The sequence below is a fragment of the Diabrotica virgifera genome, chromosome 9 (genome assembly GCF_917563875.1).
Source record: "Diabrotica virgifera virgifera chromosome 9, PGI_DIABVI_V3a".
Taxonomy (NCBI): domain Eukaryota; kingdom Metazoa; phylum Arthropoda; class Insecta; order Coleoptera; family Chrysomelidae; genus Diabrotica; species Diabrotica virgifera.
In genome coordinates, this window is record NC_065451.1 from 179,349,480 (window position 1) to 179,372,447 (window position 22,968).

At 34.6% G+C, this 22,968-nt stretch overlaps 1 protein-coding gene across 4 annotated transcripts in view; it reads left to right on the top strand.

Annotated features, from left to right (window-relative positions):
* Positions 1-22,968, top strand: part of LOC126892159 (uncharacterized) — a 138,275-nt gene that overhangs the window by 25,589 nt on the left and 89,718 nt on the right. For 2 of the 4 annotated variants that reach the window (XM_050661628.1, XM_050661631.1), the window contains exon 1: positions 10,841-10,986. The exons of the other annotated variants lie outside the window; for them this stretch is intronic. In XM_050661628.1, the coding sequence (XP_050517585.1) occupies positions 10,902-10,986 (85 nt within the window). In that variant the 5' untranslated portion in view covers positions 10,841-10,901. Of the gene's footprint in view, positions 1-10,840; positions 10,987-22,968 lie in introns of those variants that run through there. 4 annotated transcript variants of the gene reach the window in all.

Genomic DNA, 22,968 nt, shown 5'->3' on the forward strand with positions numbered 1-22,968 from the left:
AATTTGAAGAAATTGGACGGGCTTGGGAAGAAGGGTGTTCCGCAATTATTCCCGAAAAAGCCAAAATCCGTTATCAAAATACCTACCAAAGTTTTAAAAAATGGTGCGAAGGCAAGAATTTAAGAATCGAAGAAAATACTCTATTGGAATATTTCGTTCAAAGACATATGCAGTTGAAAGCACCTGGAAGCCTCTGGGCAGAATATTCAATGATTAAATCCACCGTTTTTCTTTATGATGGCATTGATATTTCCAAGTTTTCAACTTTGATCGCGTATTTGAAGAGAAAAAATGTTGGCTATAGGCCTAAGAAAGCGAGCATTTTTACACGGGAGCAATTTGAAAAATTTCTGATGGAAGCACCGGATGAAGAATTTCTAGTTCACAAGGTAATATAAGCTAGTTTAGGTAAAAGAAATACTCTAATGAAGATTTTTTCATAATTTGTAGGCCGCAATGATATTGGGAATATCTGGTGCCTGTAGAATAGAAGAATTATATAATATTACCATGAATGACATCCAACAAACCGATGGTTTAATGATTGTAAAAATACCCAATACAAAAACGAACATCCAGCGTACTTTTACAGTCGTTAATAAACCAGACGATAAAATTCCATATTTAGAAATTCTGCAAAAGTATATAAAACTTCGTCCATTACAAGTAAAATCAAATCATTTGTTCTTAAGATACGCCAAAGGAAAATGTTGTGCTCAAGTAATAGGGAAAGGGACAATCGGGGGCTGGCCTTCTCAAATTGCCAAATTCTTAAATTTGCCTAATCCCGAGAACTATACTGGCCATTCGTTCAGGAGGACATCAGCAACGCTTTTGGCTAATAAAGGTGTTGATGTCCTCGGATTAAAGCGTCATGGAGGTTGGCGTTCATCGACAGTGGCAGAAAGCTTTGTAGAAGATTCTCTTCAAAATAAAATAGATTTTGCCGAAAAAATATTGTGCAATACTAGTAATACTACTAATGTATGCGATTCTGCAGGAGTTTCTGTTAGAAGTGAAACCACAGCCCAAACAAGTGGGATTTCACTAAATAATTTAACAAATTGTACCATAAGTTTCAATATTAATAAATAATTCGTTAGTTTTCTTTATTCTTTCAAAAAATAAATTAAAATTAAGAGATTTTTTAACTCGACGGTAAGTGAATTACTTACCGTCGAGTTGGAGTACTTACCGTCGAGTTGCATTACTTACCGTCGAGTTGCTAGTAAATGTCACCTACTGACGTAAAATCTGTCACGGTAAACAGTCAAAAATGATCAATCGTGCAAAAAAATATTTTAAAGCACTAGTGCCTTAAAGTAGCATTTTAACGCTCGTATGGAGTGCTAAAATTGCATTTTTAACACGTGTGTAGAAAAAAATAAATTAAATACCTTCAATTAAAGATTGCTGCGTGTTTTATTTATATGCATGAAATGTATTAGACCATACTTTAGTGCATATTTCAGCTGTTTTTTGTGCATATTTGCATGCATATTTCAGGGTTTTTAAGTGCATATTTCCCGAGCTCTATTGATTACCTATATACCCACCCCACACGGCAAGGCAGGCATGTAGGCAATCAAAAGGAAAGACATTTAAGGTTACAAGCCTATTATATATATAGTCATTATATAACTTAATTTTACAGTCATATCGATGGCATAGGGCACAATTGTGGTAAGTGCAAAAACTAACATTTTACAGTACAGCCATTTGAAAGTTATAGGTATGTACTTACCACTTTGTACCACTATGTACTTTTCTTATATTGTACATACCCCATTTGACAGGTATATACTACAAGCTTCTAAATGAAATTAAATAACAAATATCAAGGAAAAAATTGTTTAATTCGCAAAAAGAATGAATACAAATATTTATTGGTCATCAGAAGTATCATAATCTTAGAACAGTGAAGAGAAACCATTTGTGGTAAGGGCACATACAACATTTGGCTTATTTAATTTTTCTTATATTTAGCATTTACCACATTATGTCAACTTGTATTTCTTACACGTTTCATTATTTGCTTACCACATTTTTGCACAATAAACTTTGGGTCAAAATAATGTACTATGTATACTTATCAATTTTCTAAAAAAGTTGTACTTACCACATTTGTGCACTATACCATCGATATAGGAAAAACAAAATAAAATCAAAAATACGTTTATCACTCAGTGCCAAAAGATACATAACATTATAGGGACCGTAAACGTTTAAACTTCTTAAATTTTTTGTAAGAATGTCCGACTGATGTGTGTACTTCTTACAAATAAAAAATATATGATCCAAGTCCGCCGTTTCATTGCAAATATCACAAAGATTGTTATCAGTTATTTTTATTTTTTATAAATGTGCCGGATAGCAAGCATGTCCAAATTTTATCCGAGATATGGTTGTTATGGAACTTCTCGGATAATCGTAATTTTTAAACCAGTAATTTTTTCGAATATCGGGTTCTAGCAATGTATATCTTGCGCCTTTTGTCAAAATAAAATGTTTATATTGTTTAGACCATTTTTTATATAAATTATCCTTAGCAATATTTATTCTCTCATCTAATGTTAATAAGGGTGTAACATCTTCTCCCAACTGTATGCTTTCTTTAGCCGCTTTATCAACTTGTTCATTGAATGTGATACCTGAGTGTGCTTTCACCCACACACAAATAAATTTTCTAGTTTTTTGCATTTGAGAGAGCAAAGTTTTTATTTTGGCTATGTAAGGATGGCTATATGCGGAGTTGATTTGTAAATGTGATTGTAAACTATTTAAAAAAACCGAAAGTGAATCAGAAAAAATTATGGAATATGAAATGTTATTTTCCATTATAAATTCTATAGCTTTCAAAATAGCAAACGCTTCTGCTGTAAAAATGCATGTTTTTCTACTGAATTTAAATCTGCGTTGTACTTGCAGTGGGACAATAAACGCCGCACCTGTGCCATAAGGATCTTTTGATGCATCTGTGTAAATAGCAGTATAAATTTGATATTTGTTTAATAGCTGATTGATTATTTCATTATTGAGATATCTTAATTCAGAATATCTAAGTATAATTACCTGAATGTTCAACAATAAAACATCTAAGTTGACCTTAACTGTTGTAGGGGAGAAGTCTATTGAGTTTCTAAATCCTTCACATAAAGGAGGTGGGTTTCTATTAGACCAGTATGATCCTGTAAGGTCCTGAATATTTAGGGTGGAGATCTTTTGAGTAAGTGATGAATTTTTGACTTTGCACTTGATTATCATTTTTTCTGCCAATAATTGCCTTCTTAGCTCTAATGGAGGTTCCACAGTTTCTACTCTTAACGGTTCAATTGGAGTTGATTTCATTGCACCAATGTAGAGTCGCAAAGCTTTGTTTTGTACAGTATCTAATTTTTTTAATAAGTTATTATTAGCACTACCATATAAGAAGCTGCCACAATCTATAATGGACCTTATATATGATTTATAAAAAGTCAAGGCTGTTTGGGGTTCCGCCCCCCACCATGTCCTCATAATACATTTCAAGAAGTTTGATCCCTTACTACATTTTTGTAAAATTTCTTCAATGTGTGCTCTAAAGGTTAATTTTTTATCTATAGTGATTCCGAGATATTTTATTTGGTTGGTTAAAGAAAAATTAATATCATTCAGCTGTATGGTCGTACAATTTGGAATATTATGTCGGGTAAAAATGACCACCTTTGATTTATGCGGAGATAAAGCAAAACCTAGATTACTTATATTCTGGATGAAAGGTGTAACTGCTGTATTCAAACTTTGTAAACTTTGCTACTAATGGTATTTGCTACTTCTTCTGGAATTTGTAAGTTGATCATTTTATTTCGTAGTATAGTCCAGTCAACACTATCATAAGCTCCTTTTATATCAAGAAATAATGAAGCTTGGTAGTCATTTCGAGAAAGACACAGCTGTATATCTGTAACCAGTTGACCAACAGCATCACCAGTGCCATAATTTATTTTAAAATCGTACTGACTTTGAGGAAAAGCATTTGTGTTCTTGAACCACCATTCCAGTCTGTTTTTGACAATCCTTTCAAACGTTTTTAATATACATGGTAGCAAAGAAATGGGTCTGTATGATTCGCTTTCATCTGGGTTTTTATCGGGTTTCAGAATAGGCACAACAATAACTTTTTTCCACTCTTCGATACATTCACCGCCTATCCAAATGTCGTTCATTATTTGGGTTAAAAATATTTTAGCATTCATTGGTAAATGATAAAGCATAGGATATCGAATTTGATCATATCCAGGAGAGGTATTTTTTTTATTATCTAATGCAAAGTCAATTTCATTTAAACCTATAGGCTCCAAAAATATACGATGATTTTTCTTGTTTTGTTCTCGCTTGGTCATTAAATGGTTTATATTGTTATACACCATTGGCGGAGCTATTATATCGAAAAAATGATCTTGATAGTTAGAGTTACCAGATTTCTTAGTGGTTTTAGTATGTCTTTGCATTTTTTTTGCTTGGATCCAGAGCTCCGTAACTGGAGTATTTTTGTTTAAATTCGCACACCACATACGCCAGCTATATTTAGCTTTTTCTTTGAGATACTTCTTAACTCTGGCTATAACTTCTTTGCACATTATGTAATTTTCCAGAGTGCTATTTATTTTATAAATATGCAGTTGGTTTTTTCTCTCTTTTATAGCTGCCTCACATTCGTTGTCCCACCAAGGTGGTAAAACTTTTGTGAATTTATTTCTAGGAGCCTTGTTTATAGGTATTGCTGATGAGGCCGCAGCGTTAATTCCTTCTATTAAAAAATCGTATTTAAATTGCGTTGTATTATCTTCAGGATGGTTTTCGGTAAAAAATGTACACGCTGTATCTTCGTATATATCCCAGTTTGCCTTGCGTAGATTCCATTTAGTCTTAGGGTTGAAAGTTGTATCATTTGAATATAAATGTTTATCTATTTCGATAATAACTGGAAAATGATCTGATCCCATCACATCCTTAAGTGTATACCACTCACAATCAATAGCAAGATCTGATGACGAAAATGTTAAGTCAACCACAGATCTAATGTTATTTCTTGTAAATCTGGTAGGTTCTCCAGTATTCAAAAGCACTAGATCAGTATTCTCAAGAACGTCTAATACCTGAGTTCCTTTGGGATTTATTTTATATGAGCCCCACATCTCATGGTGTGCATTGAAGTCGCCTCCTATAATACCTGTACCATTTAGTGTGTCCAATACATTTTCCCAATCTGAGCGGCTTGTCCTTATGTTGGGTGGGCAGTAGACTGAAAAACATTTAAAATTTTCCTTATTATTAGTTATAATCTGGATACCACAAATTAATATTTCATTAGAAAAATTTTGACAAACATTAGCTAGAGTATAGTTAGAAGTTTCTTTAATTAGGATTGCAACACCGGCGTAACCGTCATCCCTATCTTTGCGTACAATATTGTAACCACGAAAAGAAATCTGTCGGTCAGACCTAAACCAGGTTTCGGATAATAAAGCGATATCAATTTGATGTTCTTCTAAACATTTCACTAAACTTATCTTATTAGAAACTGCTGATTGAGCATTCCATTGCAAAATTTTTAATTTATTATTTCCTTTATTGGCCATTTCTATAAAAGTGACCTATTTTATTGCGAATAATATCAGTATCAATGTTTTTAAGATCATCAAAAGAATTAATATCATCTAAAACACTTTGAAAAATGTTAAGACACATGGACACATAATCATTAGAATTAATTTCAAGGTTAGATTTATCAATTGAAGGTAAAGGTTTACTGGGCCCAAACGTGAAAGGGAACATTGGCGTTTCTACAGGAGCAGACAATTTCTTTCTTTTAGCTGGGATTCTTGGTTCCGTAGTTTGTGAATAAGGATACACAGGAACTGTAGTGGTTTTGTCCTGCTGTGAAGTAGTTGGGTTTGTGGAGGAAACTCTAGGCTTATTAATGAAGTTGTAGGCATTTGTTTTTACTTGAGGAAGATTAGGAAAGCTATCCATGCTTTGAGTATCCAAAACTGAAAATCTATTATTTGTATTTATAGTCGAAGAGTAGTTATTCCGAAGATTATTCTTTGCCTCCAAAAAGGTTAAATTTTGCTCCGTCATAAATTTTTTATTTTTGTTTTGCTCAATGAATACAGGACAAGATTTAGAAATAGATTTATGCTGGTCAGTCTTACAATGTTTGCAGAAACTATCTTCGGGATCTGTACATTCATGTTTGTCGTCTTTTTCTTTTGTACAATTAAGGCAGAGAGTTTTAGTGCTGCGACAATTTTTTGCTACGTGTCCAAGTTTAAGACACCTGAAGCACTGAACAACTTTATGTATACAGTAGAACGTCGATAATCCGGACGTCAAAAATCCGGACCGTCAATAATCCGGATTTGTATCTAGCAAAAATATCTGATTCTTTTAAAATAAATTAAGAACTTCGCTGCGAAAAACGAACCTCTACCGCAGTTCAAAAAGATTTTACACATTTTTTTAAAAGCCCAAATAGTGTTTGAATGTTTTTACTGTACACATGGTGCTATTATAAATTAATTACAATACAGTGTTTAAATATAAAAAAAAGTTTTGATTAATTTCACCTCTAGACATTTTACTGTACAAGAGATTTAACAAATAAATGTACCACTGATGCCATGTTTTCTGTACTACATGAGGTTTACCAAGCACTAAACAATAATCTTTATACTGCCACTGTTTTCTGCGACTATGACAAAGCTTTTGATTGTGTAAATCACGACATCTTGTTTACAAAACTAAATTTAAAAGACTAAGTTTTCACTCTAATGGCATATAACATATCCCACCAGAATGAAAACAATGGGAACCTTCTCTGGTTACACCTCCGAGGCTTCTACAATTTGCAAGCCATACGGATGCTGAGACTAAGGAAGATGAGGGAATTCTACAATTTACAATTCACGTCACATCTGCTCAGCGCGGTAAAGTTCCAACGAGACTGGTTCCCTTCATACTCCACACAGAGTAAATGTAAATCAAAAATGAATAACCATTTTCAATTTCGTTGCAAAACGAAAATACAGCCGAACCATATTCCAGTCCAATCAGAGAGTGCTGCAAGCACCTCTACCGGTTTCGAAACTTATTAGTCTCTCATCAGGAGGCACATATGCTGCTCTCCCTGATCCAACCAAAACAAACTCCAGCGTGCAGTCCCGAATTGCAACGAACGAAATGGCATAGATGCCCTAGCGGCAACTGCTAGCAAAAGACTAAGTTTTCACTCTAATGGCATATAACATATCCCACCAGAATGAAAACAATGGGAACCTTCTCTGGTTACACCTCCGAGGCTTCTACAATTTGTAAGCCATACGGATGCTGAGACTAAGGAAGATGAGGGAATTCTACAATTTACAATTCACGTCACATCTGCTCAGCGCGGTAAAGTTCCAACGAGACTGGTTCCCTTCATACTCCACACAGAGTAAATGTAAATCAAAAATGAATAACCATTTTCAATTTCGTTGCAAAACGAAAATACAGCCGAACCATATTCCAGTCCAATCAGAGAGTGCTGCAAGCACCTCTACCGGTTTCGAAACTTATTAGTCTCTCATCAGGAGGCACATATGCTGCTCTCCCTGATCCAACCAAAACAAACTCCAGCGTGCAGTCCCGAATTGCAACGAACGAAATGGCATAGATGCCCTAGCGGCAACTGCTAGCAAAAGACTAAGTTTTCACTCTAATGGCATATAACATATCCCACCAGAATGAAAACAATGGGAACCTTCTCTGGTTACACCTCCGAGGCTTCTACAATTTGCAAGCCATACGGATGCTGAGACTAAGGAAGATGAGGGAATTCTACAATTTACAATTCACGTCACATCTGCTCAGCGCGGTAAAGTTCCAACGAGACTGGTTCCCTTCATACTCCACACAGAGTAAATGTAAATCAAAAATGAATAACCATTTTCAATTTCGTTGCAAAACGAAAATACAGCCGAACCATATTCCAGTCCAATCAGAGAGTGCTGCAAGCACCTCTACCGGTTTCGAAACTTATTAGTCTCTCATCAGGAGGCACATATGCTGCTCTCCCTGATCCAACCAAAACAAACTCCAGCGTGCAGTCCCGAATTGCAACGAACGAAATGGCATAGATGCCCTAGCGGCAACTGCTAGCAAAAGACTAAGTTTTCACTCTAATGGCATATAACATATCCCACCAGAATGAAAACAATGGGAACCTTCTCTGGTTACACCTCCGAGGCTTGCAAATTGTAGAAGCCTCGGAGGTGTAACCAGAGAAGGTTCCCATTGTTTTCATTCTGGTGGGATATGTTATATGCCATTAGAGTGAAAACTTAGTCTTTTGCTAGCAGTTGCCGCTAGGGCATCTATGCCATTTCGTTCGTTGCAATTCGGGACTGCACGCTGGAGTTTGTTTTGGTTGGATCAGGGAGAGCAGCATATGTGCCTCCTGATGAGAGACTAATAAGTTTCGAAACCGGTAGAGGTGCTTGCAGCACTCTCTGATTGGACTGGAATATGGTTCGGCTGTATTTTCGTTTTGCAACGAAATTGAAAATGGTTATTCATTTTTAAAACTAAATTTCTATGGAATTCGAGGTATTTCTTTGAATTGGTTCCAATCCTACTTGAATAATCGGAAACAACTAGTTAGAGCAAATGATACTGACTCTAGTCTCAAAAACATCGTCTGTGGAGTACCACAAGGTTCAGTATTGGGTCCTATACTGTTCCTTATCTTTATAAATGACATTACTAATTTAAAAATCAATGGGAAAATTTTTCTTTTTGCTGATGATACCAGTATCACCTGGAGCAACTCAACTATTGCATCTCTTCATGAAACTATAACTTCGGATCTACTGACGATAAAGACCTGGTCTGACTCTAATTTACTCTCTTTTAACGTAAATAAATCAGTAGCATTATCCTATAAAGGAGCTCTTCAACCTTTGCCACTTCATAACAGCCAGATCAGTACCGTTGATTCTGTAAAATTTCTTGGTATTTTTTTAGACAGCAACCTCAAATGGTCCCTTCATATCGATTCGTTAAGTAAGAAACTCGCCTCAGCTTGCTATGCAATACGATCTGTCTCAAGGGAACTCAATTTAGCATCTTCTAAAATAACATATTTTTCGTTGTTCGAGTCGCATCTTCGATACGGTCTTCCTTTTTGGGGTTCTAGTACAGCTGCTCAATTTGATGTCATTTTTAGATTGCAAAAAAGATCAATAAGATATTTGTTTGGCCTCAGAAGATCTACACATTGCAGAAGTTACTTCAGAGATCACGAAATTTTAACACTTCCATCTTTATATATTCTAGAAACGGTTTGTTTAATTCGTAAACACCTTCATGTCTTTCCATCAAGGCCCAATCATCTTTACTCCACCAGAAATTCAATCTTTGATATTTATTTACCGATTCCATCCACTGAGTTAGTAAAGAAATCTATATTATATTCCGCAAAGAAACTGTACAATCATCTTCCGTTACAACTTAAATCTGCAACATCTTTCCCTAAGTTCCGAAAAATGACAAAAGCCTATCTATCCAAAAGACCATATTATTCAATAGAAGAATTTCTTAATGAATAACTAAGAAAATAGGGTTCCATGCGCAGTAACATAAACTTGTCAGTTCCTTATGTTGTACCTATTTTATTTTATTTGTTGTATGTTCAATTTGCAATTTATATATGTTTTGCAATAAATTGTTTTTGTCTTGGCTTTTATATCTTATACTGTACATTGTTGACGCTTTATCTAATTTTAGTAAATTGTAGTTGTTATTTATATTATGTTTTTCTTTTGACTGTATGTAAGCTTTGTCCATAAAATTGTAAAAATTTTCAGTGGCAATAAAGCATATTTCTATTCTATTCTATTCTAAAAAATAAAATTTTAAAACGTTTGTTGTACTTTAATGTGCATACTGGCCTTTTTTTGAGGTAATTTCGATAATCCGGATAATTTGATAATCCGTATGGGTCCGGTCCCAATTAATCCGGATTATTGACGTTCTACTGTATAAGATTCGACTGCACATGAAACACTGTTAAGAAAAACATGTGTAGGTAGTACATTGCCTTCAAAAGTCAATAAAATCATCTGTCTTGGTATATAAGTATTTTCTCCGTCTACGATTATTTTTCTTTTAAATCTACTTACCTCTGTTATAGTTATAGGAGAGATAATATTTTCAAACAGATACTTATCATTAAAACTTGTATCAACATTTCTGATAATGGCTTTTCTTTGCAACAAATTATTAGGAATGAAAGCATTTTTATTATGGTCTTGTAAACGTTTGTCATGAATTAATTTATTAGCATCTTTTATTGATTTTAACTCAACTCTTACTCTATTCTTAACTACACTACTGATGCTAATTATGTTTTGGACAGCAAGAATCTTATGGAGAATGTGGCCTATCTTCATTGCGTGAATTTTACCGATATTCTCTTCTTTATATGATTTTTCAATAAAAATGTACACTTTATTAGAATAAAGATGAGCTTTCTGCAAATTAAACATTTTTTTGGATGGCTCCTTATCAACGACAGCATTATTTTCAACTTGAGCATTATTTGGTATATTTTGGATCTCCAAACTATTTTCCAAGTCCATATTTTGTGTTCCCCCTTCATGAGGGGGATCTTCTTCTCCCATTATAGTGAAACTGAACAATTCACTTTATAAATTTTCCAAAACTTTTGTGTCTAAATAAATTGGTTTTAGATAAATCGAAATTGACGCGTACTGAACGAAAAAGCCGGCAAATATCCACAGAAAAATTAAATGAGTACGGTCCTGACTATGGTACAATATACCACGTTTACAAGCCGTTCTAAAATAAATTATTTTTGAATGGTAAATTACCTTTCAAATATTGTTATTTTACCTGTGCATAAAAGTTCTAGTGCAACACAAGTGCCCACGAATATAGACAAACGTGAGTACTTGAAATTACATTATTATAAATAGTAGTATCAGAAATATAACCTACAAAATACTGATAAAACAAGATTGTGTCCAGAACGAAGACCAGTTTTCGAACTGGCGACAGGGCCGGACTTACGGCACCTTAAATTAAAATGACTTCAACCGATATCACTTTAAATAACACAACTTCATTCAACATGACTCAAACAAAAAAATCATCACCAATGTCATATTCCACTGCAGTAAATTCTTTTAAACACCCAACAAAAGACCAAGCTGTTGTCCTATCTAGTATGGAAGATACTAAAATACACGACTACATCATAGCAGTAGGATCGCTAGTAGGACCCCGTAACGTAATTTTCGCATCAAGAATTTCTAACAATCGAATTTGTATTTATCTTTCGTCAAAAAGCATGGTCGATTCACTTCTCCACTCCTACAAATTTGTAAATATAAAAGAAACAGAGATAGAAATAAGAAGATTGATTACTCCAGCCGATAGACTCGTAGTATCTAATGTAGACCCTACAATTCCTAGCAACATTATAGAAGCAGAACTACAAAAGATGGGTATCATTGCCGTGTCTAAGATGACTATTTTAAGAGTAGGTATGCCGGAAACAGAGTACAGCCATGTCCTCAGTTTTAGACGGCAAATATTTATCAATCATCTAGAAAATGTGTCTATCCCTGATTCTTTTCTTATAACACATGACAACACCCTATATCGTCTGTTCCTTTCCATAGATGGATATAACTGCTCAAATTGTAAAACTATAGGCCACAAAGAAACTGAATGTCCTCATAGAACTGATCTGACCCCATTAAACCCTTCACTAGAAACTATTCAACCTAGAACAAAAGCTCAGGAATCAAATGAGCAAACAAATTTAACAATAGAAACTGACTCACCAGTAACACCTATAAACAACACAAACCAAAACCCTCCTCCCAGTACATCATCAGTCTCAGATAATTCTACCAAAATTCTAACAGTAGAAACGTCTCCATCATCTACAATTATTCCCAGTAAAACCAATCAAGTTAAAAGACAAATATCTTCCTCTCCAGACATTATTGACAATAATACACAAACTAATACACAACCTTTGATGCCACCTCCTTTAAACAAACCAAAGAAAAAATACAAAAAATCAGATAAAACCTCACGCGAAGAACTTACTAAGATAAAATAGAGAATAGATCACCTGCATTTATTCTAAATTATAATGAAATCTGCGATTTTCTAGATAATACATTATACTCTCAACACCCTGAATTAATCTCCAAAAATTATTCCAATGAACCTTCTGAACTAATCGATATTCTTAACTTCATCCACTGTTACATCCATAACTCAAAACTAAAAAATAACATCACCCGTTTAAAGAAGAAACTAAACCCCAATCAAGCATCTTCAATTGAAGAGTCCGACGAACCGCAATCCCAATCGGAATTCTAATGTCAGATTCTTTTATTCTTCAATGGAACCTTAATGGGTTTTACACCCATATTGAACAATTAAAACTGTTAATAAATGAACTATCTCCTAAAATACTTTGTCTTCAAGAGACCCATTTTAAAAATACCAATATAAACCTTCGAAACTATCAATGTTTTCTAAAAAACAGAAACGCTCACCATGCCAGTGGCGGAGTAGCTATCTTTACTAGAACTGATGTACAAGCTAAACCCATCTCAATAAATACTAGTCTTGAAGCTGTAGCTGTAGCAGTAACTTATCAAAAACACATTAATATTTGCAATATATATCTGCCTCATCCCAGCGACCTCGATTTACAAGAATTTAATAATCTTATAGATCAAATCCCAAATCCAAAAATAATTTTAGGTGATATGAATTGCCATCATCCGGCATGGGGAAGTCATAAAACTGACAAATTCGGCAACCTAATGAATCACTTCATTGAATCCTCAGATTTAATACTACTCAATACTGGTAAATCGACCCGATTTAATTCTTATAACGGCTTATTTTCCGCTATAGATTTAACATTATGTAGCCAATCATTATCAACTTATCTCGTATGGAATACTTTAGAATCACTACATGACAGTGATCATTTCCCCATTCATGTAACATTTAATAAATCTCAATCTCCTAAATTCCCAATATATCACTCTTGGAAATTAAATGAATGCAAACTGGAATTCCTATCAAATCGACATCCAAAAGAGAATTGAAAATTTCCAATTAAGCAGTGACATAAACTCTGACATTAGGTCCCTAAATAATATCATAACAGAAGCAGCCTTAACTAATATCGGTAAAACTAAACTTTGTAATAGACAACCAGTACCTTGGTGGACCAGCGAAATCGCACTGGCTCTATCTATAACAAAACGCGCGTTTAATAAACTTAAAAAGCAGAACACGGAAGAAAATTTACTCAATTTTAAAAAACTTAGAGCAAAAACGAGATATCTCATAAAAAAAAGCAAAAGAAATACATGGGAAAATTATGTCTCATCTATAAATTCATCAACCCCTTCAGCTGTCATTTGGTCTAAAATTCGTAAACTCAAAGGCTCCAACTCTTTTAGACAAATAAACACCTTAACTCTTGGTCAAACACTAATCACGTGTAACAAAACTATTGCAGAAACATTAGCTGATGTCTACCAACAAAATTCTAGCAATAATAATATACCTCAGGAAATGTTAACGCACAAGAAATCTCTAGAATCCTCTATTATCACCATAAACGATATCGATAATCCGTTAAATATCGCCATAACTCTTCAAGAATTGGAATTTGCTATTTCTGATTTAAAAAACACCTCGGCCGGACCAGATGACATACCACCAATATTTATAAAAAACTTACCATTTACAGCTAAACTAGTTTTACTAGATTTATTTAATATTTGTTTTCTAAAACATAAATTTCCTGAGCTTTGGTCCCAGGCAATAATAATTCCCATCATCAAGCCTAATAAACCTAAAGATAATCCCTCTTCTTACCGCCCCATTTCTCTTACCTGTAGTATGTGTAAAATCTTGGAAAAAATTTTAAACTCACGTTTAGTATGGCACTTGGAAAACAATAATCTCCTTTCCCCCTATCAAAGCGGCTTTCGAAGAGGCAGGTCGACGTCAGATAACCATGTTACTTTACAAAACTCAATTAATGAAGCCTTTGCTAATAACCAAAAACTGATTGCAATATTTTTTGATATTACCCAAGCTTTTGAAAGAACTTGGAGACACTGTATTTTGAAAAATCTAAGCGAAAACGGAGTTCAAGGGAACATACTAGCATTTGTAAACAATTTTTTAAGTAATCGATCAATAGAAATTAGAATAAATGGCCTTAAAAGCTCAACAAGAACATTAGACAATGGAATCCCTCAAGGTTCCATAATAAGCCCAACATTATTCTTAGTGGCTATCAATAGTGTTATTCATGAAATTAGAGCACCTATTAAAGCCAGTATCTATGCAGACGACATCGTCGTTTATACTAAATCCAACAATATAGAATCTGCAAGTAAAATCTTACAAAATTTTATAACTCGTCTTGAAAATTGGACGCTAAAAACTGGGTTTAACTTCTCTACAGAAAAAACACAATATATAATTTTTAATAAAAATAGATCTCGGTTTTCTACTGACTTAACTTTAAATAAGTTATCAATAAAACAATCAGAAGAAGTTAATTTTCTAGGTCTAACTTTTACCAGAACCTTAAATTGGAACTCACATATAAACAAACTACAACATTCCTGTCAATCTAGGTTAAATATACTCAAAATTCTGTCTAATAAAGTTTGGGGCGCAGATACTAAAATATTAATAAACTTATATAAATCACTCATAAGAAGTAAACTAGATTACGGCTGCATATGTTATAACGCCGCAAGCAAAACTACTCTAAAAAAACTCAATAGCATTCAATCTACAGCTTTGAGACTGGCACTAGGGGCATTTAGAACTAGTCCCACTAATAGCCTACAAGTTCTAGCTAAGGAGCCTCCTCTGACCATAAGACGACAACAATTATCACTAAACTACATTGCCAAAATTTCAATCCAAAAACAACATCCTCTTTTCTCTCAAATTTTCCAACCTGGCATCCTCTCTTTTAAAAAATCAACAAACTGTATACCTCTAATAGAAAGAATAAAAGCCACAAATTTCAACATGGATCAACTTAATTTATTGTTATATACAAATGCAGTCTCTCCTCCATGGACAACCCACCCTTTGACCATTGACCTAACACTAAGAAAGTACCCCAAATCAAATACAAACTTCTCAATAATTAAAAATGTTTTTGCAGAAATCATATCCTATTACCCCAATCACTTACACATATTTACAGACGCCTCTAAAACCCCTGATGGACATGCTGCTGCGTACTATTCTGATGAAAACTCCAACAGCACTCAGTTACCTACAACGTGTAGTATACTCACAGGCGAGACCACAGCTATATTGAATGCCTTAACTTTTCTCAAATCGAGTAACACGATGAAGTGCGTCATCATTACAGATTCACTTAATGCATTATTGAAATTGAAGCAAATTTATACAACAAATCCCATTACACAAGCAGTAAAAAATGAATTAGAAATATTACATTCGATGGGAAAAGACATAGCCTTCATTTGGGTGCCATCGCACACTGGAATCTCGGGAAATGAAAAAGCAGATCAACTAGCAACTACAAGCCGAATCAACTTAGAAGATACTACAAAAATTACAACGTATCCTTACAGTGATATGAAATATCTAATTAAAATTCACTGCAACAACATTTGGCAAAATTACTGGGAAAATTCTGAAAACAAATTAATCCCAATATGCCCACAGGTGAACAGCTGTATGAATAACCCCACCAGTAGACGAGAACAAGTGATCATCAACCGTTTAAGAATTGGTCATACAGCTGTAACACACAAATTTCTTATCAGTAAAGATCCACCGCCTATTTGCAACAACTGCTCCACTTCATTAACAGTGAAACACTTCCTACTTGACTGCCCTTGTTTCCAAAATGAAAGAAGAATACATGGAATTCCAGACAACCTCAAATCCATCCTGACGGACAAAAATTTAAATGTATTGAATTATTTAAAGGACATAAAATTTTATTATAGTATTTAATGTAATTCATATGAAAAATATTGTGTTTGTAATCCCACTAATAACCCTGCGTGGTTGATGTGGTATAAGTGTTTTTAAATAAAAAAAAAAAAAAGAAAAATTAATTTTACTGGGAGCAGATTTTAATCGTTACTTTCAGTTTGACGTTTATTTTGACAATTCGTTGTAATTAGTTACTATATTTAATTACAGTTTGTTTTTGTAATGCGACGCAAGTATTTCACTTTGTTTACTTTCGTTTGTTACTTGAATAAAGTCGATTTTGAAGTTACTTTTTATCGCTCGGTGCGCTGTTTTTACACAAGCATGAAATAACATTTAGGCTACGTCCAGACAAGCGATAATTTATGGCGCTGTAACGCTGTAAGAGCAGTCAAATGAATCACGAAAATGGGTCCTAAGGTGAGAATAGTAGATTAGACCAGGGCGCATCTGTAAAAATATTAATACATTTGGACATTGAAAGGTGACTCATACTTTTTTGCAGAAATCGCTTGAAAATAACTCATCTAATAATAGTTGAGTTATCCTCCCACTCAAAAAGGTCCGGAACATTGTTTAAATAATCAAAATGTCAAAAAATTAAGGAAAAATTCGATTTTTTCTTGGTTTTTTTATTATAACTTTGAAAGCATTCATTTCTTAGAAAAGTTGTACTGACATAAGAGTTGCGCAATTAAATTTCCTACAATATAGAACTCGTTAAAAATTTTAAAAATTGTCACACTTGTTGCAAAATAGTAATAATTGCGAAAAAACGATAAAGACAAGTATTCGCATTTTACGTTTTTCAACCATTTATGCTACACTTAGGACCTTCATATTTTACCAGGAAAAACTGTATGATATAAGAAAACAATACTTTGAATTTCGTTAAGATCTGTTGAATAGATTTTGCAAAATAAATTTTGCAATCCAGATTTCGCAAAAAAATTCATTTTTTCAAAATCTTGCACGACTGAATATAAAGCAGACAGTAAGTTTAATTTTTTTTACCTATAGAAGAATACCGTTTCTTTCATCTGCAATTTGCAAAATTAAAATCGGTTAACCACTACGGGGTCAGGAATTTTTTTAAATACACATTTTTTTTGGTGCTACGCGCAGGACAGCCCATAGTTTGCTCTGATTGGGCATTCCAATATGATAATGAAAATGATAATGATTGACAAATCTTAATTTTTAGTACTTTTCGATATAAATAAATAAATTTGTTTATTGCAAAATAAAAACACATGCTCTGTCCTTTAAAATAACACTTTTTATTGGCAAAAACTTACTTTGTTCATATATTTTAAGTAAGAGAATAAAATTTTATTATTTTTAAACATATGTAACTGTTTAAACAATATTTCACAAACAATAATCAAATTAGTTTGATTTTTGTGGAATTAAAATATTAAAATACAACAAAATATAGTGTAAGAAAATAATATATTAAATAAAAATTGGAAAAATTTTGGTGGAAATCAACTTGTGTGAATCGAACACCGCTGTCCTGCGCGTAGCACCAAAAATTAATGTTTATTTAAAAAAATTCCTGACGTCGTGGTTGTTTTTCTTCTTCTTCATGTGCCATCTCCTCTAAGAAGGTTGGCAACCATCACGGCAATTCGCACTTTCGATACCGCTGCTCTAAAGAGATCAGCAGAAGTGCAATTAAACCAAGCTCTCAAATTGTTTAACCAGGAGATGCGTCTTCTTCCGCGACTCCTTCTACCCTGTATTCTTCCTTGCATCATCAATTGTAACAAGTTATAACGCTCGCCCCTCATAACATGTCCCAGATATTGCAGTTTTCTGACTTTAATTGTATTTAAAATCTCTTTATCTTTCCCATTCTTCTCAACACCTCGATATTCGTGACTCTATCCACCCAACTTATTCTTAATATTCTTCTGTAGGCCCATAACTCGAAGGCTTCTAATCTGTCCGAAACATCCTTCTTTAATGTCCAAGCTCCAACCCATAGAACAATACGGAGAACACGTAGCATCTCAGAAGTCTTATCTTTAAAGAAATTGTAATGTCCCTGCTACAGAGTACTTTTTTTAGTTTGTTGAAAGCATTTCTTGCCTGTCCTATTCTTGCTTTAATCTCTTCTGTGTACTCATTAGTTTCATTAATTATTGTACCCAAATATTTATATTTTTCAACCTTTTTAATTTGTTCTCCATGTATTGTTATGCTTTCTTGGCGCTGTTGAACTTTTGTGATTACCATAAATTGTGTCTTTTTTGTGTTTAGGGACAGTCCGTTTTCTTGGCTGACTTCTACCACTCTGTCAACCATTTGTTGTAAATCCTCAAGACATTCGGCTAATAAAATAGTGTCGTCGGCAAACCGTATATTATTGATTGGTCGCCCATTTACTTTTATTCCCGTGGTTAGGTCTTCTAGTGCTTCCTGGATTATTTCCTCTGAATACAAATTGAACAAAGTAGGAGACAGGACACAGCCCTGTCTGACGCCCCTCTCAATACGTATTTCATTTGAAAAGGCGTTGTTCTCTTTTACCACAGCGATCTGATTATAATAGATAGCACTAATGATCCTGATGTCCCTCATATCTAAGTTTTTCTTTTCAAGTAATTCGATAAGGCGGTTATGTCTGACCTTATCGAAGGCATTATTGTAATCCAAGAAACACATATATACTGGCTGATTAACATCCATGCATCTTTGCACAAGTACATTTACAGCGAACAGGGCTTCCCTCGTTCCCATTGCATTTCTAAATCCAAATTGCGTGTCGCTTATGTCCTGCTCAAGTTTGTTATGTATTCTCCGGTGTATAATTTTTAAAAATATTTTGAGTGTATGACTCATTAAACTTATTATCCGGTGGTCTTGGCATTCTTTTGCATTTGGTTTTTTTGGCAGTGTTATGAACGTTGACAGCAGCCAATCTCTGGGAATGATTCCTGTACTGTATATTGTATTAAATAAGTCGACCAATATTCCAATTTGCTGGTCCTCTATTAACCGTATTATGTCTACAGGTATTTGGTCAGGACCTGTTGCCTTGTTGTTCTTTGTTCGCTTTATCGCCTCTAGTACCTCATCTTCTGTTATGTCTGGGCCGTTGTCGAACTTTTCCTGCTCTATTACTGTTTCAGTCCGTTCGTCTTTAAATAGCTATTGAATATATTCCTGCCATCTTTTAAGCCTTTCACCGACGTCTATAATTATTTTTCCGTTTTTATCCAGCAGTATGTTTGATTTTTTCTTAATATTAGTGCCTGTTATTTCACTAATTTTCTTATGAAGGTTTAAGTTATCATGTTTCTCTACCAACTGTTCAATCTCTGCGCATCTGTCACTATACCATCTTTCCTTTGCCTCTCTGATCTTTCTCCTTATTTCTGTGTGTATAATATTATACATGTTTTTGTCTTTGGTTTTATAAGATCGCCTTGCTTCCATAAGATCTAGAATCTCCTCGGTCATCCATTCATTTTTATTCTTAATTAGTTTAGGTGTAAGTGTTGTCTCACATGTGCGGATAAGAGCATCTTTTAACATGTGCCATTTCCTGTTCGCATCTTCAGTAGGAATAATTTCTATTTTGGTGAGCTCTTCTTTAATTTTTAGTGTGACTTGCTCTTTTGTTGATGGATCTCTCAAACGAGATACTTGTATCGTCTCTACTTTAGTTTTAACCACAGGCTTCTTTAGATTAATTCTAAACCTTCCTACAACTGGGTTGTGATCTGATCTCACATCAGCTCCAGGGTATGATTTTACTGATTTTATGGAATTTCGGTATCGTTTGCAGATGAGAAGGTAGTCAATTTGGTTTCTGATGACGTTATGTTGGTTGTCTGCTGGTGATTTCCATGTATAGAGTCTCCTGGTCGGCAGATCATAATAAGTATTCGTGACAATAAAATCGGTCTCTTGGCAGAATTGAGCCAATCTTTCTCCTCTCTCGTTACGAGTGCCCAGTCCAAAGTTTCCAATAAAATCACCTTGACTTCCTCTACCGATTTTTGCATTTAGATCTCCCATTACTATTGTAACGTCTCTAGACTTGGTTACTTCTAAAGCTTGTTGTAATTCGTTATAAAACTGTTCGAGCTCTTCATCCGATTTATCTGCTGTGGGAGCATATACTTGAATTATATTGACTCTAGACTGGGCTGTTTTGAGTGTTACCATCATAACTCTATCCGAGATGGGTAAGAAGCCAGTTACAAATTTCTGGGTGGTTTTATCAACTAATATCGCTACTCCGTTCCAGTGATTTGGGCCATTGTCATTACCAGAGTAGTATATCTTTGTTTGGCCTACTAATATGTCACCTGAATTGGGCCATCTGGTCTCACTTAATCCTAATATTTTTATGTTAAGTCTTTCCATTTCCTGAATGACATTATGGACTTTACCTGCTTGGTATATTGACTTAACATTCCACGTGCCTACCTTCATGCACTTTTTGTCGATTTTAGTCTTCTTTTTGGACGATGTGTTACTGATGGGTATTTCACAGGGATTTCGTTTGATATCGACCTGAGAGGCCCTGTGGTATATCTGTGATTTGCCTCCCCTGCCGGATCTTGGTCTCCGATATCCATGATCAGTAACAGAGTTACTTTTTTGTACAGCCATGACAATTGTACTAGGGATATCCGTATATGATCTTTAATGTAGTGGTTTCCCCTTGCCTTCTACATCCTTATGCCGTTGACCGTTTTTTTTTGTTCATCCGCCTTCGAGGCCGATTTCTCAACCCCAGGACAAAAGAGTGCCCTACCACTTACTAACTCATCCGCCCGAAGCCGTTGGTCGGTAAGTGGGAGATTGCTTATACCGGCAATCACTCGGTTAAATTATCGCCATATCTGGCTACCCTCACTTAGTTTAGCCTGCAGACCAATGCAGTTGCCCGGGGTGTGGCACGTGGAGCCATAAGTGAGAGTTAGTTGTCTTATGAGGATCAGTTATCAAGAACCATCTCCCGTCTATGACGCTTGATATGGTCGTTCCGATAAAAGGTGCTACCTCTATAACACAACCCTACAACCCCTCGTGGTTGTTAATGGATTTTAATTTTAACAATTGAAAATGAAAGGTACGATATTCTTCTATACGTAAAAAAAAATTCAACTTGCTATGTGCTTTATTTTCAGTCCTGCAACATTTTGAAAAAATGAATTTTTTTTGCCAAAGCTGGATTGCAAAATTTATTTTGCAAAATCTGTTACACCCATATTAATAAAATTTACAGTATTGTTTTAATAGTTTTTTCTGGGTAAAATATGATGGTCCTAAGTGCAGCATAAATGGTTAAAAACGTAAAATGCAAATTTTGCATTTTACGTTTGCAAAATGCATAAAAATTTTTTTTATGTTTTTTTCGCAATTACCGCTCTTTTGCAACAAGGGTGACAATTTCTAAAATTTGTAACCAATCGTATACTGCAGGAAATTTAATTACGCAACTTTTATATCTGTACAACTTTTCTCGAAAGTGAATACTTTGAGAGTTATAATCATAAAACGAAGAAAATAATCGAATTTTTCCTTAATTTTTTGACATTTTGATTATTTAAACAATGTTCCGGACATTTTTGAGTGGGAGGATAACCCAATTACAGTAAAACCTGTGTTAACGGCCACCTGTCAAAACCGGCCACCTGAACTAGCCGGCCAGTTTCAAAGTTCCAAAAACCAAAATTTGTGGACTACCGAACCTGGTATTAGCGGCCACCTTTTTATATCGGTCAATAGTTCTGTCAATTTTAGTGACCCTTATTGACAGGTTTTACTGTATTATTATAGGAGTTAATTCCAAGAAATCTCTGCAAAAAAAATATGAATCACCTCTCAACGTCCATCTCAAAACATATGCGCTCTGGACTAGATGCCCATATTGAGCTGTAAAATATCACGCAGCAACATCGAACGAGTCCATCTTGGGCGTCGTGTTGCAAACGAATGGACTTGAGTCTAAATTTGTAGCTCATCTAGCCACAGCAATTACCAAAACGCTGTATTTAAATCTCGTCACACGCCTTAATTTACATCCCGTTTGGCCATGCTTTTTAGTGCAGCTAATGCCTCTTCATTTTACTGCTCTTACTACTGGCTACTTGGAAGTAACTCACCACTATCATTAAAAAATAAACTCCTGGTCTACTGTTCCATCATAAAGCCTATTTGGACATACGGCGTAAAACTCTATGGTACAGCATCTGACAGCAACATAGAGATCCTAGAACGATTCCAGCCAAAGACATTAAGAACTATAGCGACTGCCCCTTGGTTTATCTCAAACCAGGTCATTAACAGTGATTTAAAAATCCCTACAGTGAAACAAGTGATCGCGCAATGTAGTGATAAATGTCTAAAGCGTCTTGAAGTGCACTCCAATAATCTTGTAATCGGTCTCCTTGACAACAGTGTACAAAACAACAGACTAAATATTCGTAGTCCACTGGATTTACCCTATAGACAGGGCCGCCGCTGAGGTGTTGGCCGCCCGTGTGGAACTTAATATTTGCCGCCCCCCTTCCAACACTTTAAAAATATATACATACTAGTACCTATTTAAAGAAATATGCCGAAGATGCATAAAAATAATCATTGGTAAATAGGTAAATACTTGAACATTTAGACTAATGTCCATGACCCAAGGTCCATTATAGGTGTCTCAATATCCTAATTTAAATGGCCACTTAATTAAAATAAACCGTAAATGTACAACATAAATACATCAAGTGAAGATTTTATGTCAAATTTTGGACTTTAAAGGATTTTGATAACCACGTTTATTTTACTTACTTAGAATATCTTGCCACACCACAACAGAACATATGAATTTGAATTTCTAAATTTTGTTTTTAACGGATTTTG